Source organism: Phyllobates terribilis, unplaced genomic scaffold (assembly GCF_046119375.1).
Source record: "Phyllobates terribilis strain yellow unplaced genomic scaffold, ASM4611937v1 Scaffold_1__5_contigs__length_1240528914, whole genome shotgun sequence".
Lineage (NCBI taxonomy): Eukaryota > Metazoa > Chordata > Amphibia > Anura > Dendrobatidae > Phyllobates > Phyllobates terribilis.
Genome location: NW_027362761.1, coordinates 1,148,691,402 through 1,148,710,939, shown reverse-complemented (window position 1 = coordinate 1,148,710,939; position 19,538 = coordinate 1,148,691,402). Strand labels below are relative to the sequence as shown.

At 44.8% G+C, this 19,538-nt stretch overlaps 1 protein-coding gene across 4 annotated transcripts in view; it reads left to right on the top strand.

The window, feature by feature from the left end:
* Positions 1–19,538, top strand: part of STK32B (serine/threonine kinase 32B) — a 481,347-nt gene that overhangs the window by 94,209 nt on the left and 367,600 nt on the right. For 3 of the 4 annotated variants that reach the window (XM_073648355.1, XM_073648366.1, XM_073648376.1), the window contains exons 2-3: positions 8,586–8,641; positions 9,391–9,542. In XM_073648355.1, coding sequence (XP_073504456.1) covers positions 8,586–8,641; positions 9,391–9,542 — 208 coding nt within the window. Of the gene's footprint in view, positions 1–8,585; positions 8,642–9,390; positions 9,543–19,538 lie in introns of those variants that run through there. The other variant, XM_073648385.1, reaches the window with a different exon arrangement.

The window sequence follows — 19,538 nt, the reverse complement described above, 5'->3', positions numbered from 1 at the left end:
GTCATAAGTATTCAGACCCTTTGCTCAGTATTGAGTAGAAGCACCCTTTTGAGCTACTACAGCCATGAGTCTTCTTAGAAATGATGCAACAAGTTTTTCACACCTGGATTTGGGGATCCTCTGCTATTCTTCCTTGCAGATCCTCTCCAGTTCCGTCAGGTTGGATGGTGAACGTTGGTGGACAGCCATTTTCAGGTCTCTCCAGAGATGCTCAATTGAGTTTAGGTCAGGGCTCTGGCCGGGCCAGTCAAGAATGGTCACAGAGTTGTTCTGAAGCCACTCCTTTGTTATTTTAGCTGTGTGCTTAGGGTCATTGTCTTGTTGGAAGGTGAACCTTCGGCCAAGTCTGAGGTCCAGAGCACTCTGGAACAGGTTTTCATCCAGGATATCTCTGTACTTGGCCGCATTCATGTTTCCTTCAATTGCAACCAGTCGTCCTGTCCCTGCAGCTGAAAAAAAAAACCATAGCATGATGCTGCCACCACTTTGTTTCACTGTTGGGATTGTATTGGGCAGGTGATGAGCAGTGCCTGGTTTTCTCCAAACATACCGCTTAGAATTATCACCAAAAAGTTCTATCTTCGTCTCATCAGACCAGAGAATTTTATTTCTCGTAGTCTGGGAGTCCTTCATGTGTTTTTGAGCAAACTCTATGCAGCCTTTCATACCTCTTGCACTGAGGAGAGGCTTCTGTCAGGCCACTCTGTCATAAAGGCCCGACTGGTGGAGGGCTGCAGTGATAGTTGACTTTGTGGAACTTTCTCTTATCTCCCTACTGCATCTCTGGAGCTCAGCCACAGTGATCTTGGGGTTCTTCTTAACCTCTCTCACCAAGGCTCTTCTCCCAAGGTTGCTCAGTTTGGCTGGACGGCCTGGTCTTTGAAGACTTCTGGTGGTCCCAAACTTCTTCCATTTAAGGATTATGGAGGCCATTGTGCTCTTAGGAACATTGAGTAATGCAGAAATTCTTTTGTAACCTTGGCCAGATCTGTGCCTTGCCACAATTCTGTCTCTGAGCTCCTTGGGCAGTTCCTTTGAGCTCATGATTCTCATTTGGTCTGACATGCACTGTGAGCTGTGAGGTCTTATATAGACAGGTGTGTGCCTTTCCAAATCAAGTCCTATCAGTTTAATTAAACACAGCTGGACTCCAATGAAGGAGTAGAACCATCTCAAGGAGGATCACAAGGAAATGGACAGCATGTGACTTAAATATGAGTGTCTGAGCAAAGGGTCTGAATACTTATGACCATGTGATATTTCAGTTTTTCTTTTTTAATAAATTTGCAAAAATTTCCATATTTCTGTTTTTTTCAGACAAGATGGGGTGCAGGGTGTACTTTAATGAGAAAAAAGATGAACTTTTTAGAATTTACCAAATGGCTGCAATGAAACAAAGAGTGAAAACATTTAAAAGGGTCTGAATACTTTCCGTACCCACTGTATTTACCTAATTTAAAATACCCAAGGAGTGCGGTAAGAGACTGGGAAGTGGACGTGCTGCTGATTGTGCAGGCAGAGGCCGAGGCCGTGGACCAGGTAAAACTCAGCATTTTGCGGGAGCACAACAAACAAACTCATACATGAGACCTAGCTTCCTGTCCTACTTTAAAGGGGGGTGCTGGACACCACTCTTGAAGCCAGAACAGTGCGAACATGTGGTCATTTGAATGGCAGATAATGCTTCCAGTATGTTTCACAGCACCACACTGTCTTCTGCATGGTCCAGTCTCACGGTCCAATTTTTGGCAGCCCTTGCACTTAGTGCATAGGTTTTATGAGCCTAGGAGTTCCACTACCTAACAATTTTAAAGGGGTTGTCAAATCTAAATTCATAAGTCTGTAATCACTCGTTGTGACTGCAGACTTATGAATCCCCCCAGCGCACGCACTGAGCTGTGTGTGTAAGTGTGAGTCATCCGTGTGCCATCCGTTTGCACCATCCATGTGACACGTACTGGAGTAAAATGCAGAAAAGAAATGACAGATGTTTAGGATCTGAAAAGAAAGAAAAAGATAGATATAGTTATATGAAAAAGTTTGGGCACCCCTATTAATCTTAAGCTTAATGTTTTATAAAAATTGGCGTTTTTGCAACAGCTATTTCAGTTTGATATATGTAATAACTGTTGGACACTGTAATGTTTCTGCCTTGAAATGAGGTTTATTGTACTAACAGAAAATGTACAATCTGCATTAAAACAAAATTTGACAGGTGCATAAGTATGGGCACCCTTATCATTTTCTTGTTTTAAATACTCCTACCTACTTTTTACTGACTTACTAAAGCACTTTTTTTGGTTTTGTAACCTCATTGAGCTTTCAACTTCATAGCCAGGTGTATGCAATCATGAGAAAAGCTACTTAAAGTGGCCACTAGCAAGTTGTTCTCCTGTTTGAATCTCCTCTGAAGAGTGGCATCATGGGCTCCTCAAAACAACTGTCAAATGATCTGAAAATAAAGATTATTCAACATAGTTGTTCAGGGAAAGGATACAAAAAGCTGTCTCAGAGATTTAACCTGTCAGTTTCCACTGTGAGGAACATAGTAAGGAAATCGAAGAACTCAGGGACAGTTCTTGTTAAGGCCAGAAGTGGCAGGCCAAGAAAAACATCAGAAAGGCAGAGAAGAAGAATGGTGAGATCAGTCAAGGACAATCCTCAGACCACCTCCAGAGAGCTGCAACATCAACTTGCTGCAGATGGTGTCACTGTGCATCGGTCAATTATACAACGCACTTTGCACAAGGAGAAGCTGTATGGGAGAGTGATGCGAAAGAAGCCGTTTCTGCAAGCACGCCACAAACAGAGTCGGCTGAGGTATGCAAAAGCACATTTGGAGAAGCCAATTTCTTTTTGGAAGAAGGTCCTGTGGACTGATGAAACCAAGATTGAGTTGTTTGGTCATACAAAAAGGCATTATGCATGGCGGCAAAAAAAAACATAGCATTCCAAGAAAAACACTTGCTACCCACAGTAAAATTTGGTGGAGGTTCCATCATGTTTTGGGGCTGTATGGCCAATGCCGGCACCGGGAATCTTGTTAAAGTTGAGGGACGCATGGATTCCACTCAGTATCAGCAGATTCTTGACAATAATGGTCAAGAATCAGTGATAAAGTTGAAGTTACGCAGGGGATGGATCTTTCAACAAGACAATGATCCAAAACACCGCTCCAAATCTACTCAGGCATTCATGCAGAGGAACAATTACAATGTTCTGGAATGGCCATCCCAGTCCCCAGACCTGAATATAATTGAACATCTGTGGGATCATTTGAAGAGGGCTGTCCATGCTCGGCGACCATCAAACTTAACTGAACTGGAATTGTTTTGTAAAGAGGAATGGTCAAAAATACCTTCATCCAGGATCCAGGAACTCATTAAAAGCTACAGGAAGCGACTAGAGGCTGTTATTTTTGCAAAAGGAGGATCTACTAAATATTAATGTCACGTTTCTGGTGAGGTGCCCATACTTATGCACCTGTCAAATTTTGTTTGAATGCAGATTGCACATTTTCTGTTAGTACAATAAACCTCATTTCAAGGCAGAAACATTACTGTGTCCAACAGTTATTACATATATCAAACTGAAATAGCTGTTGCATAAACACCAATTTTTATAAAACATTAAGCTTAAGATTAATAGGGGTGCCCAAACTTTTTCATATAACTGTATATGGGCAGCACAGTGGCTCAGTGGTTAGCACTGCAGCCTTGCAGCTCTGGGGTCTTGAGTTCAAATCCCACAAAGGACAACATCTTCAAGGAGTTTGTATGTTCTCCCTGTGTTTGTGTGGGTTTCCTCCAGGTTCTCATATTTCCTCCCACACTCCAAAGACATACTGATAAGGAATCTGGATTGTGAGTCCCAATGAGGACAGTGATGATAATGTCTGTAAAGCACTGTGAAATTAATGGCACTATATAAATGAGTAAAATAAATAAAAAAAATAATTAGATGTCTGTGAGATATATAATTAGTGCTTTGTGTGTGTAGTTTTCTGTACATGTGTTTAGCTAATCAATAAATAAGTGAAAAAAACAACGTGGGGTTCGTCCCCATTAATTTTGATAATGAGCAAAGGAAAAGCAGACAGCTGGGGGCTTATATTATCCGGCTGGGGAGGTCCATGGTTATTGGACCCTTCCAGCCTAAAAATACGAGCCTGCAGCCTCCCCAGAATTGGCTCATCCATTAGATTCTGGCGCTTTGCCCAGCTCTTCCCGATTACCCTGGAGCGGTGGCAATCGGGGTAATAGTATTTGGGCTTGCTGACAGCTGTAAATTGTCAAAAATCACATCTGGCATCGAGTCCTGGGATTAGCAATGGAGACTTTATGACAGAATAAACTTCAGATTTTGGATCATATCACCCTGGATTGAACGCTGTTTCTTTTCTTTTCTAGTAATGGAGAAGTGTCTATCAGACACCCCCATTACTAACCTGGTAATAAAGAATAAAAACACACACACAGAAAAAAAAAAATTATTTGAAGAAAAACTTCCTCACACTATCCCTTGTTCACCAATTTATTTAAATAAAAAAAAAACAGGTCCAAAGTAATCCAAGGAATCCAAAGCAGTCCTGAAATGGAAACCTGAAAGACAATAAAAGAGATAAATAAATAACACTACACACCTCCCTTGTTCACCAATTTATTCGTAAAAATGTTACCACGAAGTCCCGCCGAAGTCCTACGTTCCAGGAAACCGACTCTGGCGTCTGTGAATAGCAGTAAAGTGACCACTATTCATACGCGCCGGGTATTGATAACAACACCCATAATCGTCACTTGCTCCCTCTGAGCGCAGTGAGACTCTCGCTCTGATGAGCATTGTAGTAAGTACCTGGTGCCTGTGAATAGATCCAGGACAATCGGGAAGAGCCGGACAAAGTGCCAGAATTGATGTATTTAATGGATGTGCCAATTCTGAGGCTCAATAACCAGGGACCTTCCCAACTTGACAATATAAGCCCACAGCTGTCTGCTTTACCTGTGCTGGTTATCAAAAATAGGGGGGGCACCAGGTCGCTTTTTTCAATTATTTATTTATTAGCGTAATATAAGTACAATAAAATACACACGCAAGGTACTAATTATATCTCTCACGAAGATCTATCTTGCTATATATTCTTATTTATCTCTCTATCTATGTATCTATCTATCTATCTATCTATCTATCTATCTAATCTAAACCGATCTTTGCACATCTTTAACATCTAAATATCTGTCATTTCTATTCTTCATTCTATTCCGGTATGTGTCACACGGACGGACGCACGGATGTCATGCTGTATGTAATCCATGTGCACGTGTGCAGGACGTATTAACAGCCATGCTGATGGAAAAACATGCACATGTCCACGTGTCGTTCACCCACTCATGTGCACAGCCCAGTAGATTTTAATGGGTCTACGTGTGTAAGTTTTTCCGGTATGTTACGTGTGTAAGTTTTTCCGGTATGTGGGAAAACTGTCAACACACGTACCGGACACACTGACTTGTGAAGGGGGGCTAACACAGGGTGTATCGAAGCCCCTCTTTCTTCTAATGTTTGCCAGTTCTTACATTGTCCGCATAGTCTTTGTCAGTTTCTGAGTCCCTCTTTCATACATTAAGCAGGATGTGTCTAACCATGTCACACACACCGCCCAGATAAGGTAGTAAAATGTTAAAATTACATTTACCGATGACTACCGTGTCATCTACTGTAGTCATAGGCGACTGGGAAATTCGGTGAGAGATGGCCCAATTATTAAGGGGTGGAGGAGGTAGGGTTTTTCTTTCTCTTTTTAATTTTGCCTTATAAACAAGTCATTATACAGGAAAGAATGTTTCCTAACATTTTTTCCAGGAAAATTCATTTTATCTTAGTATTTGAATGTTTTATTGTCAGTCTGTAAAAGTGGCGTAATACTCTGACAACATTGTTCCCAGCAGCGACATGAGAGTCAGAGATGCTTCCAGGGGTCTTCCCCATGCTGTTCCCATGTCATTCCAGCTCTGTCTTTTATCTATTTCAGCAATTTTTCTGCCCTCCAGCCCTCCTGTTAGGGTCTTCTGGAAAAATGTTTAAGTTTCCCATTGACTTTAATTATACATGGTACTCGAGTCGAGCCTGTTTGAGCGTCCGACCTGCTCGTTTCGAATACCGAGCACTCGAGCATTTTATTATTAATATTATTATTTATTATTATAGCGCCATTAATTCCATGGCGCTTTACATGTTTAAAAGGGGTATACATAGCAAACAACAAGTACAATAATTTAAACAAAAATGAGTCGGCAGCTGGTACAGGAGGAGAGAGGACCCTGCCCGCGAGGGCTCACAATCTACAAGGGATGGGTGAGGATACAGTACGTGAGGGTAGAGCTGGTCGTACAGTTGCATGGTGGAGTGAGGGTTACTGCAGGTTGTAGCCTTGTCGGAAGAGGTGGGTCTTCAGGTTCCTTTTTAAGGTTTCCAGAGTAGGCGAGAGTCAGATATGTTGGGGTACAGAGTTCCAGAGTAGGGAGGATGCACGGGAGAAATCTTGTTTGCGACTGTGGAAAGAGGAGATAAGAGGGGAGTAGAGAAGGAGATCTTGTGATGATCGGAGCTTGCGTGCAGGTATGTACCGGGAGACTAGGTCACAGATGTATGGAGGAGACAGGTTGTGGATGGCTTTATATGCCGAGGTTAGGGTTTTGAACTGGAGTCTCTGGGCAATGGGGAGCCAGTAAAGGGATTGACAGAGGGGAGAGGCTGGGGAATAGTGGGGGGACAGGTGGATTAGTCGGGCAGCAGAGTTTAGGATAGATTGGAGGGGTGCAAGAGTGTTAGAAGGGGAGCCACAGAGCAGGAGGTTGCAGTAGTCGAGGCGAAAGATGATGAGGGCGTGCACTAGGGTTTTTGCAGATTCATGGTTGAGGAATGTGCGGATCCGGGAAATATTTTTGAGCTGGAGTCAGCAGGAAGTGGAAAGGGCTTGGATATGTGGTTTGAAGGAGAGATCAGAGTCAAGGGTTACCCCGAGGCAGCGAGCTTGTGGGACTGGGGAGAGTGGACAGCCATTGACTTTGATGGATAGGTTGGATGGGGGGTTGAGCGAGATGGGGGAAAGATGATGAATTCAGTTTTATCTATTTTTAGTTTTAGGAAACCAGCAGAGAAGAAAGATGAAATAGCGGACAGTGTGGGATTCTAGTTAGTAAGGAGGTGATATCAGGTCCAGAGAGGTAGATCTGTGTGTCATCAGCATAGAGGTGATACTGAAAGCTGTGAGACTCTATGAGCTGTCCCAGGCCGAAGGTGTAGATGGAGAAGAGTAGGGGTCCTAGAACTGAGCCTTGGGGACACCGACAGATAGGGGGCAAGATGAGGAGGTGGTGTGTGAGTGGGAGACACTGAATGTCCGGTCTGTTAGGTATGAGGAGATCTAAGATAGGGCCAGAGTCTGTGATGCCGAGAGATGAGAGTCTGTAGTGAGAGGGAATGGTCTACTGTGTCAAAGGCAGATGACAGGTCCAGAAGGAGAAGGAGGACAGAGTAGTGTCGTTTGAATTTGGTGGTCAGTAGGTCGTTGGTGACTTTAGTCAGGGCAGTGTCAGTAGAATGGTGCTGTCAGAAGCCAGATTGGAGGCGGTCAGAGAGGGAGCAGGAGGAGAGGCGGGAGGACAACTCAAGATGGACTTGTTGTTCCAGTAGCTTTGAGGCATAGGGGAGAAGTGATATGGGGTGATAGCTAGACAGAGAGGGTCCGTCAAGGGATGGCTTTTTGATGATGGGTGTGATCGAGGCATATTTGAAGCATGAGGGGAAGACACCAGTTGGTAGTGACAGGTTGAAGAGGTGGGTTAGAGTTGGGATGAAGACTGCGGTAAAATTTGGGATGAGGTGGGATTTTAGTGCTCGATCATTACTAATAAATACATGAAGGCTGTTATACATCAGTGCTATTTTTCGTATAGATCCTAAAGAAAATGACTAATCCATCCAGAAAGGCATTGCTAAAAAAATACTTATTATCCTGTTTATTTCACCAACGGGATCTCTACTTGTATCCATCCACTAGGCCATCCACTGGTTTCCACTTTTTAACTACAAAATTTACTTGTACTTTACAAAAAAAGTTAAATCATTAGGTGTCCAATACTTTGCTTGGTAAAATCTCCGTAACGGAGAAGCAAAATAAGACACAAGCAAAAACCTTTTTTCCCGCTCTGCAGCCGCTATTATGGCCATTATATCTGGACACGCTATATCATGTGTCCAGATCAACATGTAAAATTTGGTAAAAGGTCTTCTTTAAAGTAACTTTGTATAGGGAAATTGCTTTGTTTTCCATTAAACCTTTATCAATCTCTATAATTAGTAAGTCTCAACTGATATGGATAAGTCACTTAGTACAAATCATAGTTTTCACCATATAGGTCTATTTAATTCCCCTTTATAGAAAATATATATTTTAAGTAGTTAACCCTTAATATGCGGATATACAATAGTCATTTCTTTTTTTTTTTTCTTGCATACAAGATCTCTCCTGTTCATAAACATTTATTGTCTTTTATCTGAATGTTCTTTTTTCTTTTATTTTTCAGTTAATTTTGACCACTTCCAAATATTACGAGCTATTGGAAAAGGGAGTTTTGGAAAGGTAAGTCACTTCATGCATTTTAAGTTCATAGTGCTTATAAGCAAAAATTTACAAAAGTGTACACGTGGTTCTTAGTTTAACATTGCAACATGAGTGCTGTGGGGCAGTTACTGGTATGCAAATGCTTCAGTGGCAATGGCTGTAAGCCATAATAATCAACATTAACAGAAATAAACACTTGAAGTAGATCACTCTGTGTGTAATGACTCTATATAATATATGAGTTTCACCTTTTGTATTGAAGAACTGAAATAAATTAACTTTTTGATGATATTCTAATTTTGTGAGAAGCACCTGTACATACACTTAGCCAAACTGATTGTTCATGTATTTGAGGGGTTGGTTGGAATATCTGTTGATGAATGACAAATTGGCTGACAACCCTCTGATGTGCATGTTCAGCCTTACTAAGTGCAAAGATTAGGGTGTTCTCGAAAACAAAATGAGATTCCTGCAAAAAAAAGTACAAATCAACAGGTCAAACACCTGTTGAGCCTATATATTGTGTATGTTGAGTCCATATGTTCATATATTGAAAAGAACGAAGACTTGGAAATAATATTATCCAGAATTGAGATCGCAGTCTTCATTCCATGAGTTGGTGGAAGTCTCAGCTCTTGGTCACCCACAGAAGACATCTTCTGACATCTGTCAATGACATTTCAGAAGAATTACCGTATCCCTCACCTAAACATCTTCTGATGGGCTATATGTATGCTGCCCTTATAAACTGTGCATTGTATCTCCAGGTATGCATCGTACAGAAGAGAGACTCCAAGAAGATGTATGCAATGAAATATATGAACAAGCAGAAGTGTGTAGAAAGAGACGAAGTGAGAAATGTCTTTAGAGAACTTCAGATCATGCAGTGCCTTGAACACCCCTTTCTGGTAAATCTATGGTATGTAAGATTTATTTCTATTGTCCTTATGCAACTTTTTCTGTGGGATGATTATGTTGATCTGAGTAGTGGCATATCCAAAAACTATGTCAAAAACCAACCTCCCCATGCCATGCAGAGCACCTTTGATTGCTATGAAGTGTCATTTAGCAATGACTTGATTGTGCAGTAGGTACAATGCTCAAAGCTTAAAGTGTACCTACACTTTCAGGTAAATTTTTAGAATAAGCTGACATTTGTGACTTATATCTAGCATTTTTTCACCAATTTCCCCCACTTCTTCAGGTTCCATATCTAATTTTCAGTTGTCTCTGATCTAGTGGGTGGTTATGATACACAAACATAAGGGATTACTGCTCTCCAATCTCTATGTAGCACATGTTCAGACACAATAACAACATTGAGGACATTACACAGCTGTACTGAGCAGTGCAGCTGTGAATCCAGCACTAGGATAAGCTAAAACATTTATTAGAAAGCTATAGCATGATCTGCCTGTGTGCTTCTCTGCTTGTGTTTCACTATGTCCCTGCCTCTTCCCCCTCTCCAATCTCCAGATACTTTAAAAGGAGTTGTAATCTGATACTTCAGTGATCTGGCAGTCCATCTTATCTTAAAGAAGACAAATTTGAGCTGTTTTTTAGAGTGAATGGGGATAATAGTAGGCAATAAAAGGGGAGGAGGGAGCATAAAAAGTGACTCATAACAGGAGAAGTTTGTTGAAAGGACAAGAAATGCTATTTTTAAGGGAAACACATAAGTCCTGATTCATCAAGACTGTCAATTCTCTTGCTGGCCTTGAAGAAGGGGCATGTTGGAGCAGATGCTCCTGATTCATTAAGAGGCTCATGCCTTTGTAGTGGCATGCACCACTACGTGCGTCTCTCCACAAATCTTACTCCGGCCTGTGCTGTGGCATAGCGAATGCCTCTGCTTGTTATAAAATTGGTGAATGTGGGTCGCCACTCCACCGTCCTGCTTCAGCTCCATGTACTTTGTCGAAGCTGGGGTGAAAATGACATGAAAATTGCGACTTTTTAAAAAATTTTCGCCAGAAAAAGTTTTGATGAATCGTCTCCATAGAATTTTACAAAGCAATCATATCTTTAGCATAAGTGAGTAATGTGTGATCAGTGTGAGTCCAACTAACGGTACTCCAACTCATTGGTTTTAATTCATACGGCTTTGACCATTACTTTACCTCATCCCCAGCTCACCTGGAAGTGGACAGCGCTGATGGCTGATGTAGTACAGGCGCTATGGTACTCTAACAAGCTATAACCTGCCCGGCGCCTGCACTTAGCCGAACGCTGGGGAAGGAAAGTTAACTTTATTCCTCCCGGCAGTGTTCTGGTTTCAGTCACGGGGGGGGGGGGGGTGTTGTGATGGTGCGAGTTTAGTCACCACTCTGAGTATACAGAGCGGCGGCTGTAACCGCGCTCCCAGCCCTGACTGACACTGCCTCTGCATTGGGGTCGGTTGTCAGTCAGCGTTGGGGGTGCAGTTACAGCAGCCTCTCTGTATTCTCAGAGTGGTGACTGAACCGGCGCTGGCGTTGCCCCCGTAACTGGAACCTGACTGCCGGGGGTAATAAAGTTAATTTTCTCCCCGCAGCACACATGGACATGTGCACAGTGGGGGAGGAGGACAGATATAAGGCTGATTCAGGAGTTCAGCAAGGTATGTGGCCCCAGCATCTTCACCATCAGAAGTAATCTGGAGAGCATGGATAGCTAGGGTGACCCTAGCGTTAGGGACAGGGAAGGAGCCCCTGGCCCCGGTTAATCTGACAACAGAAAATTGACACAAGATATGTATTTAAACAGCATGAGAGTGCCTGTACATACAAGTGACTCGCCCCCTGGGCCTGTGTTGTGCGTGCACGTGTGTGCGGGGAATACCCGGAGCCAGATCGCTGGGGGTTGTAGTCTCCGTGGCGATGTCCCGGTCCGTGCCCAGGGTGGTCAAATCAGTGGCAGGGTTATTAGTATAATGATGGTCCGACTACGCCACCCGTGGATTGCGGTTAGTGGGGACCGCCGCTGCAAGGCAGACCGCTGAGGCCGGTGTTGTGTGTGCAGCTAAGAATGGGATGACTCCCCACGGGAGAAGTATAGCCTCAGGGCAGTTGGTACGGATGATGGGAGTGATGGTGCACGAGCGCAGCAGGAACAACTCAGAGTCTGTGCAGTGCAGTTCAGGGTCTTTACTGGTGTTATAAAGCAGACCCTCCCGGGAGTACTGGTTAGCAGTAGAGGCCTGGTCAGTCTGTGAACAAGCAGGATCTCCCCTGGCCAGGTGGAGTTGTAGGCCTCCCCGTCTATCTGCACTCTTCCTGGTTACCTTGCTGTATGTGGGTAGAAGTAGCCCACGTCCCTGAGTGTACCGTGTGGTGCTCACCCGTATGGCTGGTGACTTGGGGCCTTCTGTTAGCCTCCGCTCCACGATGGCGGTGCTGGTCCCTTGCTTTGACCGTGCCTCCGGGCTTCTATGGCCAAAGGACCTGGAATCCCCTGCCGGTTGGATTCTGCTGCTGGACCTGGATGTCCCCACAGCCTCGGACTCCGTGTCCGGTCTTAGTGTCTTCAGCCAGGGCGAGCTATCTGGCTTCCAGCCCTGGGCACTCGCTCCTGCTCCTACAGAGCTCCTAGTTCTTGCTTTCCCTTTCCAGGCTCTGACTCACTTAATCCCACCCCAGACCCAGTTTATAAGGGCAGATTCCTCCCCTCCCAGGTCTGGGCGGGCGGTGTTGCATGCTTAGGGCTCCTGACCAGAGAAACCTCCCACTTGCTCTCAGACATAATATTTCTATTACTGTGGTAACCAGACCCCTGGGGTGCCACATTCCCCCCTCGTAAAATTTAGTACTCCGAACTAAACATATTTTTAACGAAGCATAAATGCAGGGTATAACAATAACAAGACAACATGAAAAAGTACATGTTGTGGTCACGGCGTTTCCGTAACCGGGTGTCCATATCACCCAAGGTGAAGTTTTTGAGAATAGGTAGGGGACCTGTCCAAAGAAAACCCCTTGCGTTGGCCTTGGGCATGGCTGCAAGGCGAGCTAACTACTTTGGGCCACAAGGAGGCCACGCCAGACAGGTTTTCTCTTCTGCGGCCATCTTCGCAAGAGGCACTATTTGCAACTATCTACAAGAATTGTTCCGGTTATCCAGCGTTCATAACCTGTTAGTCCATAGAAATCTGCAGGGTAACTGAGAAACATAATTAATAACAGGCAACAACAAAAACCATAAACATTTTCAAGAAACAGGTAAATTTACAGTGCATTACTTTATATTCTCTAGCGAGCGGGCATCTGACCTCTAGTGACTCTAGTGGACCTACGGAGCTCACTAACTGGTCCTGCACTACAGGGTGTAGGAGGTGTTATGGGTAAGCTGGGCAGCTGTCTGCGTACTCTTTGGCTCACTAGGGACACGGCAGGCTCACTACTAGCAGAGGGTTGATCCTCCTGCGCTGCTGGTGTGGACTCTTCTGCCTCCTGGGCCGGCTGCTCTTCCAGCTCTACCTGGTCTTCTGTAGGCACTTGAGGGGCTGGCTGGAGAAAGGTGAGGACGGGCACCACGATAGCGTTGTTTACTTGTGTCCAGGACCGGGGAAAGTCTCCGAGTATGGTGCTGATCATTTCCTCTTTTTCCTCTACGGGTTGAGGGTTTTCCTGATCTTCATCCGTGCTTTGCAACTTCTCGGGGCACTTTTTCAGGTGGTCTCTGGAGACAGTGGCTGTGGTCTCTCCTCCATCCCTGCTGATGACGTACACCTTTGGATTATTGTGGCTTGAGGGCAGTACGGTGTACGGGTCCTTTTCCCACTGGTCGTCCAATTTATGGAGCCGCCTTTTTCTTTTCAAGACCTGCTCTCCAGGTACCAGGGGAACAGCGGGAGCATGTTGGTTATAAGTCCTCTCCTGCCTTTCTCTTGATTGACAGAGACTTCGCTCGACGCTCTCCTGTACTTTCCGGTACCGCTGCTGCCGTTCTGTATCCCAGTCTGCCTCTGGCGAGGTGTCCTCGGGTGTCAGGACTCCCATATCCAGGTCAACAGGCAGCTTACCAGGTCTTGCTCGCATTAGGTAGGACTGGGTACAGTTGGTGGAAGTGCATTGAGGTGAAGGGTACATTGCTGGAAAAGGAAAAAAAAAAAAAACTCTTTAAATCTCTTAGTTTGCAAGTGTGAATGAGCTGCGTGTGTCCGGAGCGTAAGTGCGAACGAAAGTAAGTGTGTGACTTGTTTTTCAGTGACTTTGGATTCAGGGAGTTTGGAAGGGAGGACTTAGGACTGAATTGCTGACTGTATTTCATTCTTTCTTTACTTTACTTTTTACTTAATTAATCCACCTGACCTACTTAGCTGATTCCCCCGTCCATACTTGATACTTAATTGATCCCCCGTCCATACTTAACTGATCCCCCACCGATATCTAATTGATACACTTGCACATCCCTAATTGATCCCCGTCCATACACCTATATATAAATAATTGTGTTTTGTACTTGTATATATATATACTGACTGTATCCCCATATTTAGAATGACGTCCATGTTGGCCGGAGCCGTGCAGTGTACATCTTGCGCAATGTATGCATTCCGTGAGCAACCGCTCGAGGATCCATACTGCTGCGAGAGATGTGAGCATATCGTGCACTTGCAAGCCCAAATTCTGGATCTAAGTGCTCAGATAGCGATACTGAGGAGCATCGACAACATGGAACGGAGTTTGCTGCTCACCGAGCAGGCACTCAATGGGTCAATACTGGGGGTGGAGCATAGAGGGGAAGTGCAGGCTGAACAGGCAGGGAGCTGGATAACAGGTAGGAGGGATAGATAGAAGAAGTATAGGAAGGCTGGTTCAGAACCGGCATTATTGGAGCACGACAGATCCTCTGACCGCCGGGGGAGTGTATGCTCCAGTAATGAGGGGGAGGGGGGAAGTGTAGGGCAGGAAAGACAGGTTCTGGTAGTGGGTGACTCTATTATTAGGGGGACAGACAGGGCAATCTGTCACAAAGACCGGGATCGCCGAACGGTGTGCTGCCTCCCTGGCGCTCGAGTCCGGCACATCGCGGATCGGGTTGACAGGTTACTGGGTGGGGCTGGCGAAGACCCAGCGGTCATGGTCCACATCGGCACCAATGACAAAGTGAGTGGTAGATGGAGGGTCCTTAAAAATGATTTCAGGGACCTAGGTAGGAAGCTTAGGGCAAGGACCTCCAAGGTAGTTTTCTCAGAAATACTACCAATCCCGCGAGCCACACAGGAGCGCCAACGGGAAGTTAGGGAGGTGAATAAGTGGCTAAAGAGTTGGTGCAAGGCAGAAGGGTTTGGGTTCATGGAGAACTGGGCCGACTTCGCGTTCGGCTACAGGCTCTACCGTAGGGACGGGCTGCACCTCAATGGGGAGGGTGCAGCGGTGCTGGGGAAGAAGATGGCTAATAGGTTGGAGGAGTTTTTAAACTAGAGACGGGAGGGGGAAACCAAGGAAATAGGTGGGATGTGAGGCAAGCAAGGGGGAAGGGGAGAAGTGAATATAATGAGGGTGGAGAGGGGGGTGGGGATAGTACAGTTAGATCGTTAGAGAAGAATAGGATGCTAAATAACCCCAAAGTTTTATCTTGCATGCTGACCAACGCAAGAAGCCTGACCAATAAGGCGGATGAGCTGCAGGCGCTTATATCGGAGGAGAGGTATGACATCGTAGGTATAACAGAGACTTGGCTAGACAATAGCTACGACTGGGCGGTAAATTTATTAGATTATAGTTTATTTAGAAGGGACCGGAAACAGGGGAAAGGCGGAGGAGTCTGCTTATATGTAAAGTCATGTCTAAAGCCCAGACTAAGGGAAGATATAGGAGAGGGAGAAGAGGGGGTCGAGTCCATGTGGGTAGAGATAGAGGGGGCAAAAAATAATAATAAAATATTACTGGGGGTCTGCTATAAGCCACCAAATATAACAGAGGAGAATGAGAATCTGCTATTAGGACAAATAGACAAAGTAGCAAAACATAATGAAGTGATTATAATGGGGGATTTCAACTACCCGGATATTGACTGGGAAACAGAAACCTGTAGATCTCAGAAAGGAAAAAGGTTCTTGACAAATATTAAGGATAATTATCTCTCCCAACTAGTGCAGGAACCAACGAGAGGGAAGGCAGTGTTGGACTTAATATTGACTAATAGGCGTGATGGAATAACTGAGGTACAGATAGGGGGGCACCTAGGTAATAGCGATCATAATATTATCGACTTCAAAATGCCCTTCAGTAGGGTTATCAATAAGGGAACAACAAAAACATTAAACTTTAGGAGGGCGAAGTTTGATCAGCTGATAGAAAACCTTCAACTTATTGACTGGGACAAAGTACTTAATCAATGGAATATGAATAGTAAATGGGAAACCTTCAAAAGAATTCTGAATACTCAGTGCGAGAGGTATATACCGTATGGGAATAAAAGGGCCAGAAATAAGAGGAAACCAATCTGGTTGAGCAAGAACGTAAAAGGGGCGTTAAATAGCAAAAAAGAGGCATTCAAGAGATTAAAACAGGAAAACAGTAAGGAGGCACTAATGTGTTACAAGGAAAAAACGAGAACCTGCAAAAAACAAATAAAAATAGCGAAGGAGGAAACAGAGAAACGTATTGCTAGGGAAAGTAGATCAAATCCCAAACTGTTCTTTACGTATATAAATAGTAAAAGGATTAAATCGGATAATATTGGACCGATAAAAAGTGAGGAAGGCAAAATCATAGAGAAAGATGAGGATAAAGCTAATCTATTAAATAATTTTTTTTCGACAACTTTCACAAAGGAAATAGAACTAACAGGAGAAATGAGAAGTGACAAACTTAATCCTCCACTAAGTATGACTAATCTAACCCAAGCTGGGGTACAGAAACGCCTCAGTAACATTAAAATAAACAAATCACCAGGACCTGATGGCATACACCCACGGGTACTAAGGGAACTAAGTAATGTGATAGACAGACTGTTATATCTTATATTTAAGGACTCTGTTGAGACTGGGTCTGTACCACTTGATTGGCGACAGGCGAATGTAGTGCCAATATTCAAAAAGGGAGCAAAAAGTGACGTCGGAAACTATCGGCCGGTGAGTCTGACGTCCGTTGTGGGCAAAATTTTTGAAGGCTTTATTAATGAGGCAATTACGGAGCATCTTGATGCTAATAATCTATTAACCCCGAACCAACATGGATTCATGAGGAATCGCTCCTGCCAAACAAACCTGATTGACTTCTACGAGGAGGTTAGCTCTCGAGTAGATCAGGGGGAACCAGTGGATGTCGTGTATCTCGACTTCTCAAAAGCGTTCGATAGCGTGCCACATAATAGGTTGGTATACAAAATGAGAATGATGGGGCTGGGGGAAAATGTCTGCAAGTGGGTAGCTAACCGGCTAAAGGATAGAAGGCAGAGGGTGGTTATAAATGGAATATACTCAGATTGGGTAAGCGTCACTAGTGGGGTACCACAGGGGTCTGTACTAGGCCCAATGTTATTTAATATCTTTATTAATGACATAGTCAACGGGATAAATAGTAAAATATCAATATTTGCAGATGACACAAAGTTATGTAAAACAATTAATACAAAAGAGGACAGTGCAGACCTACAGAGGGATTTGGATAAGCTGGGTAGGTGGAGCATTAAATGGCAAATGAGGTTTAACGAGGAGAAATGTAAGGTCATACATATGGGAAGGAAAAATGGAAGTCACCAGTACTCACTGAATGGGAAATCATTGGGGAATTCAGAGATGGAGAAGGACTTGGGCATCTTAATTGATAGTAAACTAAATTGGAGTGCCCAAAGTCAGGCCGCTGCTGTAAGGGCAAACAGGGTAATGGGATGTATCAGAAGAGGTATAGCTGCAAAGGATGAGAACATTGTTCTTCCACTGTACAAAGCACTGGTCAAACCACACTTGGAATACTGTGCTCAGTTATGGGCCCCAATATATAGAAAGGATATAAATGAGCTTGAAAAGGTACAAAGAAGGGCAACAAAATTAATAAAGGGAATGGAGGGACTGCAATACCCAGAGAGGTTGGCAAAACTAGGACTATTCAGCCTGGAAAAGAGAAGGTTGAGGGGGGACATAATAAATGTGTACAAATATGTTAGGGGACAGTATAGAGATCTTGCCCGGGATTTGTTCAAAAGGAGGAATATTACGGTAACAAGAGGGCACTCACTAAGACTGGAAGAGAAAAGGTTTCAGCACCAGCATAGGAAGGGGTTCTTTACGGTAAGAGCAGTGAGACTATGGAATTCACTGAGTGAGGAGACGGTAATGTCAGATTCACTACACCAGTTCAAGCGGGGACTGGATGCATTTCTAGATACCAGGCAGATTTCAGCATATACTTAAAAATAAAATAAAATAGTAGGTTGATACAGGGATTTATTCTGACTGCTGGTTTCAGAGTCGGGAGGGAATTTTTCCTCAGGTGAAGATTGGCTAAATCATTTGGGGTTTTTGCCCTCCTCTGGATCAACTTTAGCACTTACAGAACTAACAGGTCGAACTTGATGGACGCAAGTCTTTATTCGGCTTTACAAACTATGTTACTATGTTACCGGGATATGGTTATACAGGTTCACCAGATCAGGCAGTTTCTCAGGCCACAGGCTGCGTTCTTCCAGGGGCAATGGTTTTAGCAGATCTATCACCACCTGATTCATCTTCTCGCAGAGTCCATTGGTTTGGGGGTGATAGGGCGTTGTTCTTATCTTCCGGCAGCCGTACAGGTTGCAGAATTCCTGGAAGACCTCCGCTTCGAAGGCTGGTCCTTGGTCTGTCAACACCTGTTCCGGATACCCGTGTGGGCGGCAGAAATGCTGCTGGAAGGCCCTAGCTGCTGTTTGAGCTGTTAAGTCTTTGACGGGGACCACCACTAGGAACCGGGAGTAGTGATCCACGATGGTTAGGGCGTAGACATACCCGCTTCTGCTTGGAGCCAGTTTAACATGGTCCAGAGCAACCAGTTCCAGCGGCTGCCTGGTGATGATGGGCTGCAGGGGAGTCCCCTGGCTGGCACGGTCCCTTCTTCTTAGATTGCACGGGCCACAGTCTCTACACCATCTCTCAATGGCTCCTCTCATGCCTATCCAGTAGAACCTTTCACGCAGCAGGAACTCCAGCTTCTTCCATCCGAAGTGCCCTGCCCCATTGTGGTAGGCCTCCAGCACCATAGCTGCGTCCCATCTCGGTACCACAACCTGCCAGATCAGTTCATGTGTCCGGGAATTGACCATTCTGCGGCACAGCTTCTCCTTGTAGAGAAACAGTCTGCTTTTTTCCGTCCACAGTTGCTTGGTCTCTTCCGGAGCATCTGGGTCCAGGCGGGCGTCAGCCTGGGTCAGCATCTCCTTCACCAGACGGACTGCTGTGTCACTGTCTTGCGTCTCCGCCCTGTTGTAGTGGGGTAAGGGGTTGAACGTAGCAGATCGCTGGCCACTCACACGGTGGGAATACTGGGTAATCCCATGATGGTGGAACGCAGGGAGTTCGACCTCTTCCAGTTCTTCTGGATCTTCCCCTCCATCCGGTAGGTTTGGCATCCTGGACAGGGCGTCCGCGTTGGTATTGGAGTGTCCTGCCCGGTATTTGATCGTGAACTCATAATTGGACAGGCAGGCCATCCATCTCTGCTCCAGGACACCCAGTCTTGCAGTGTCCAGGTGTGTCAACGGGTTGTTGTCCGTGTACACGGTGAACCTGGAAGAGGCAAGGTAATGCTTAAAACGTTCGGTTACTGCCCACACCACTGCCAGGAACTCTAGCTTGAACGAGCTGTAATTCTCAGGGTTTCTTTCCGTGGGTCGCAGTTTTCGGCTGGCGTAAGCAATTACCCGTTCTCTCCCCTGCTGGATCTGGGACAGTATGGCTCCTAGCCCGATGTTGCTTGCGTCCGTGTGGAGGATAAAGGGCTGGCTGTAACCA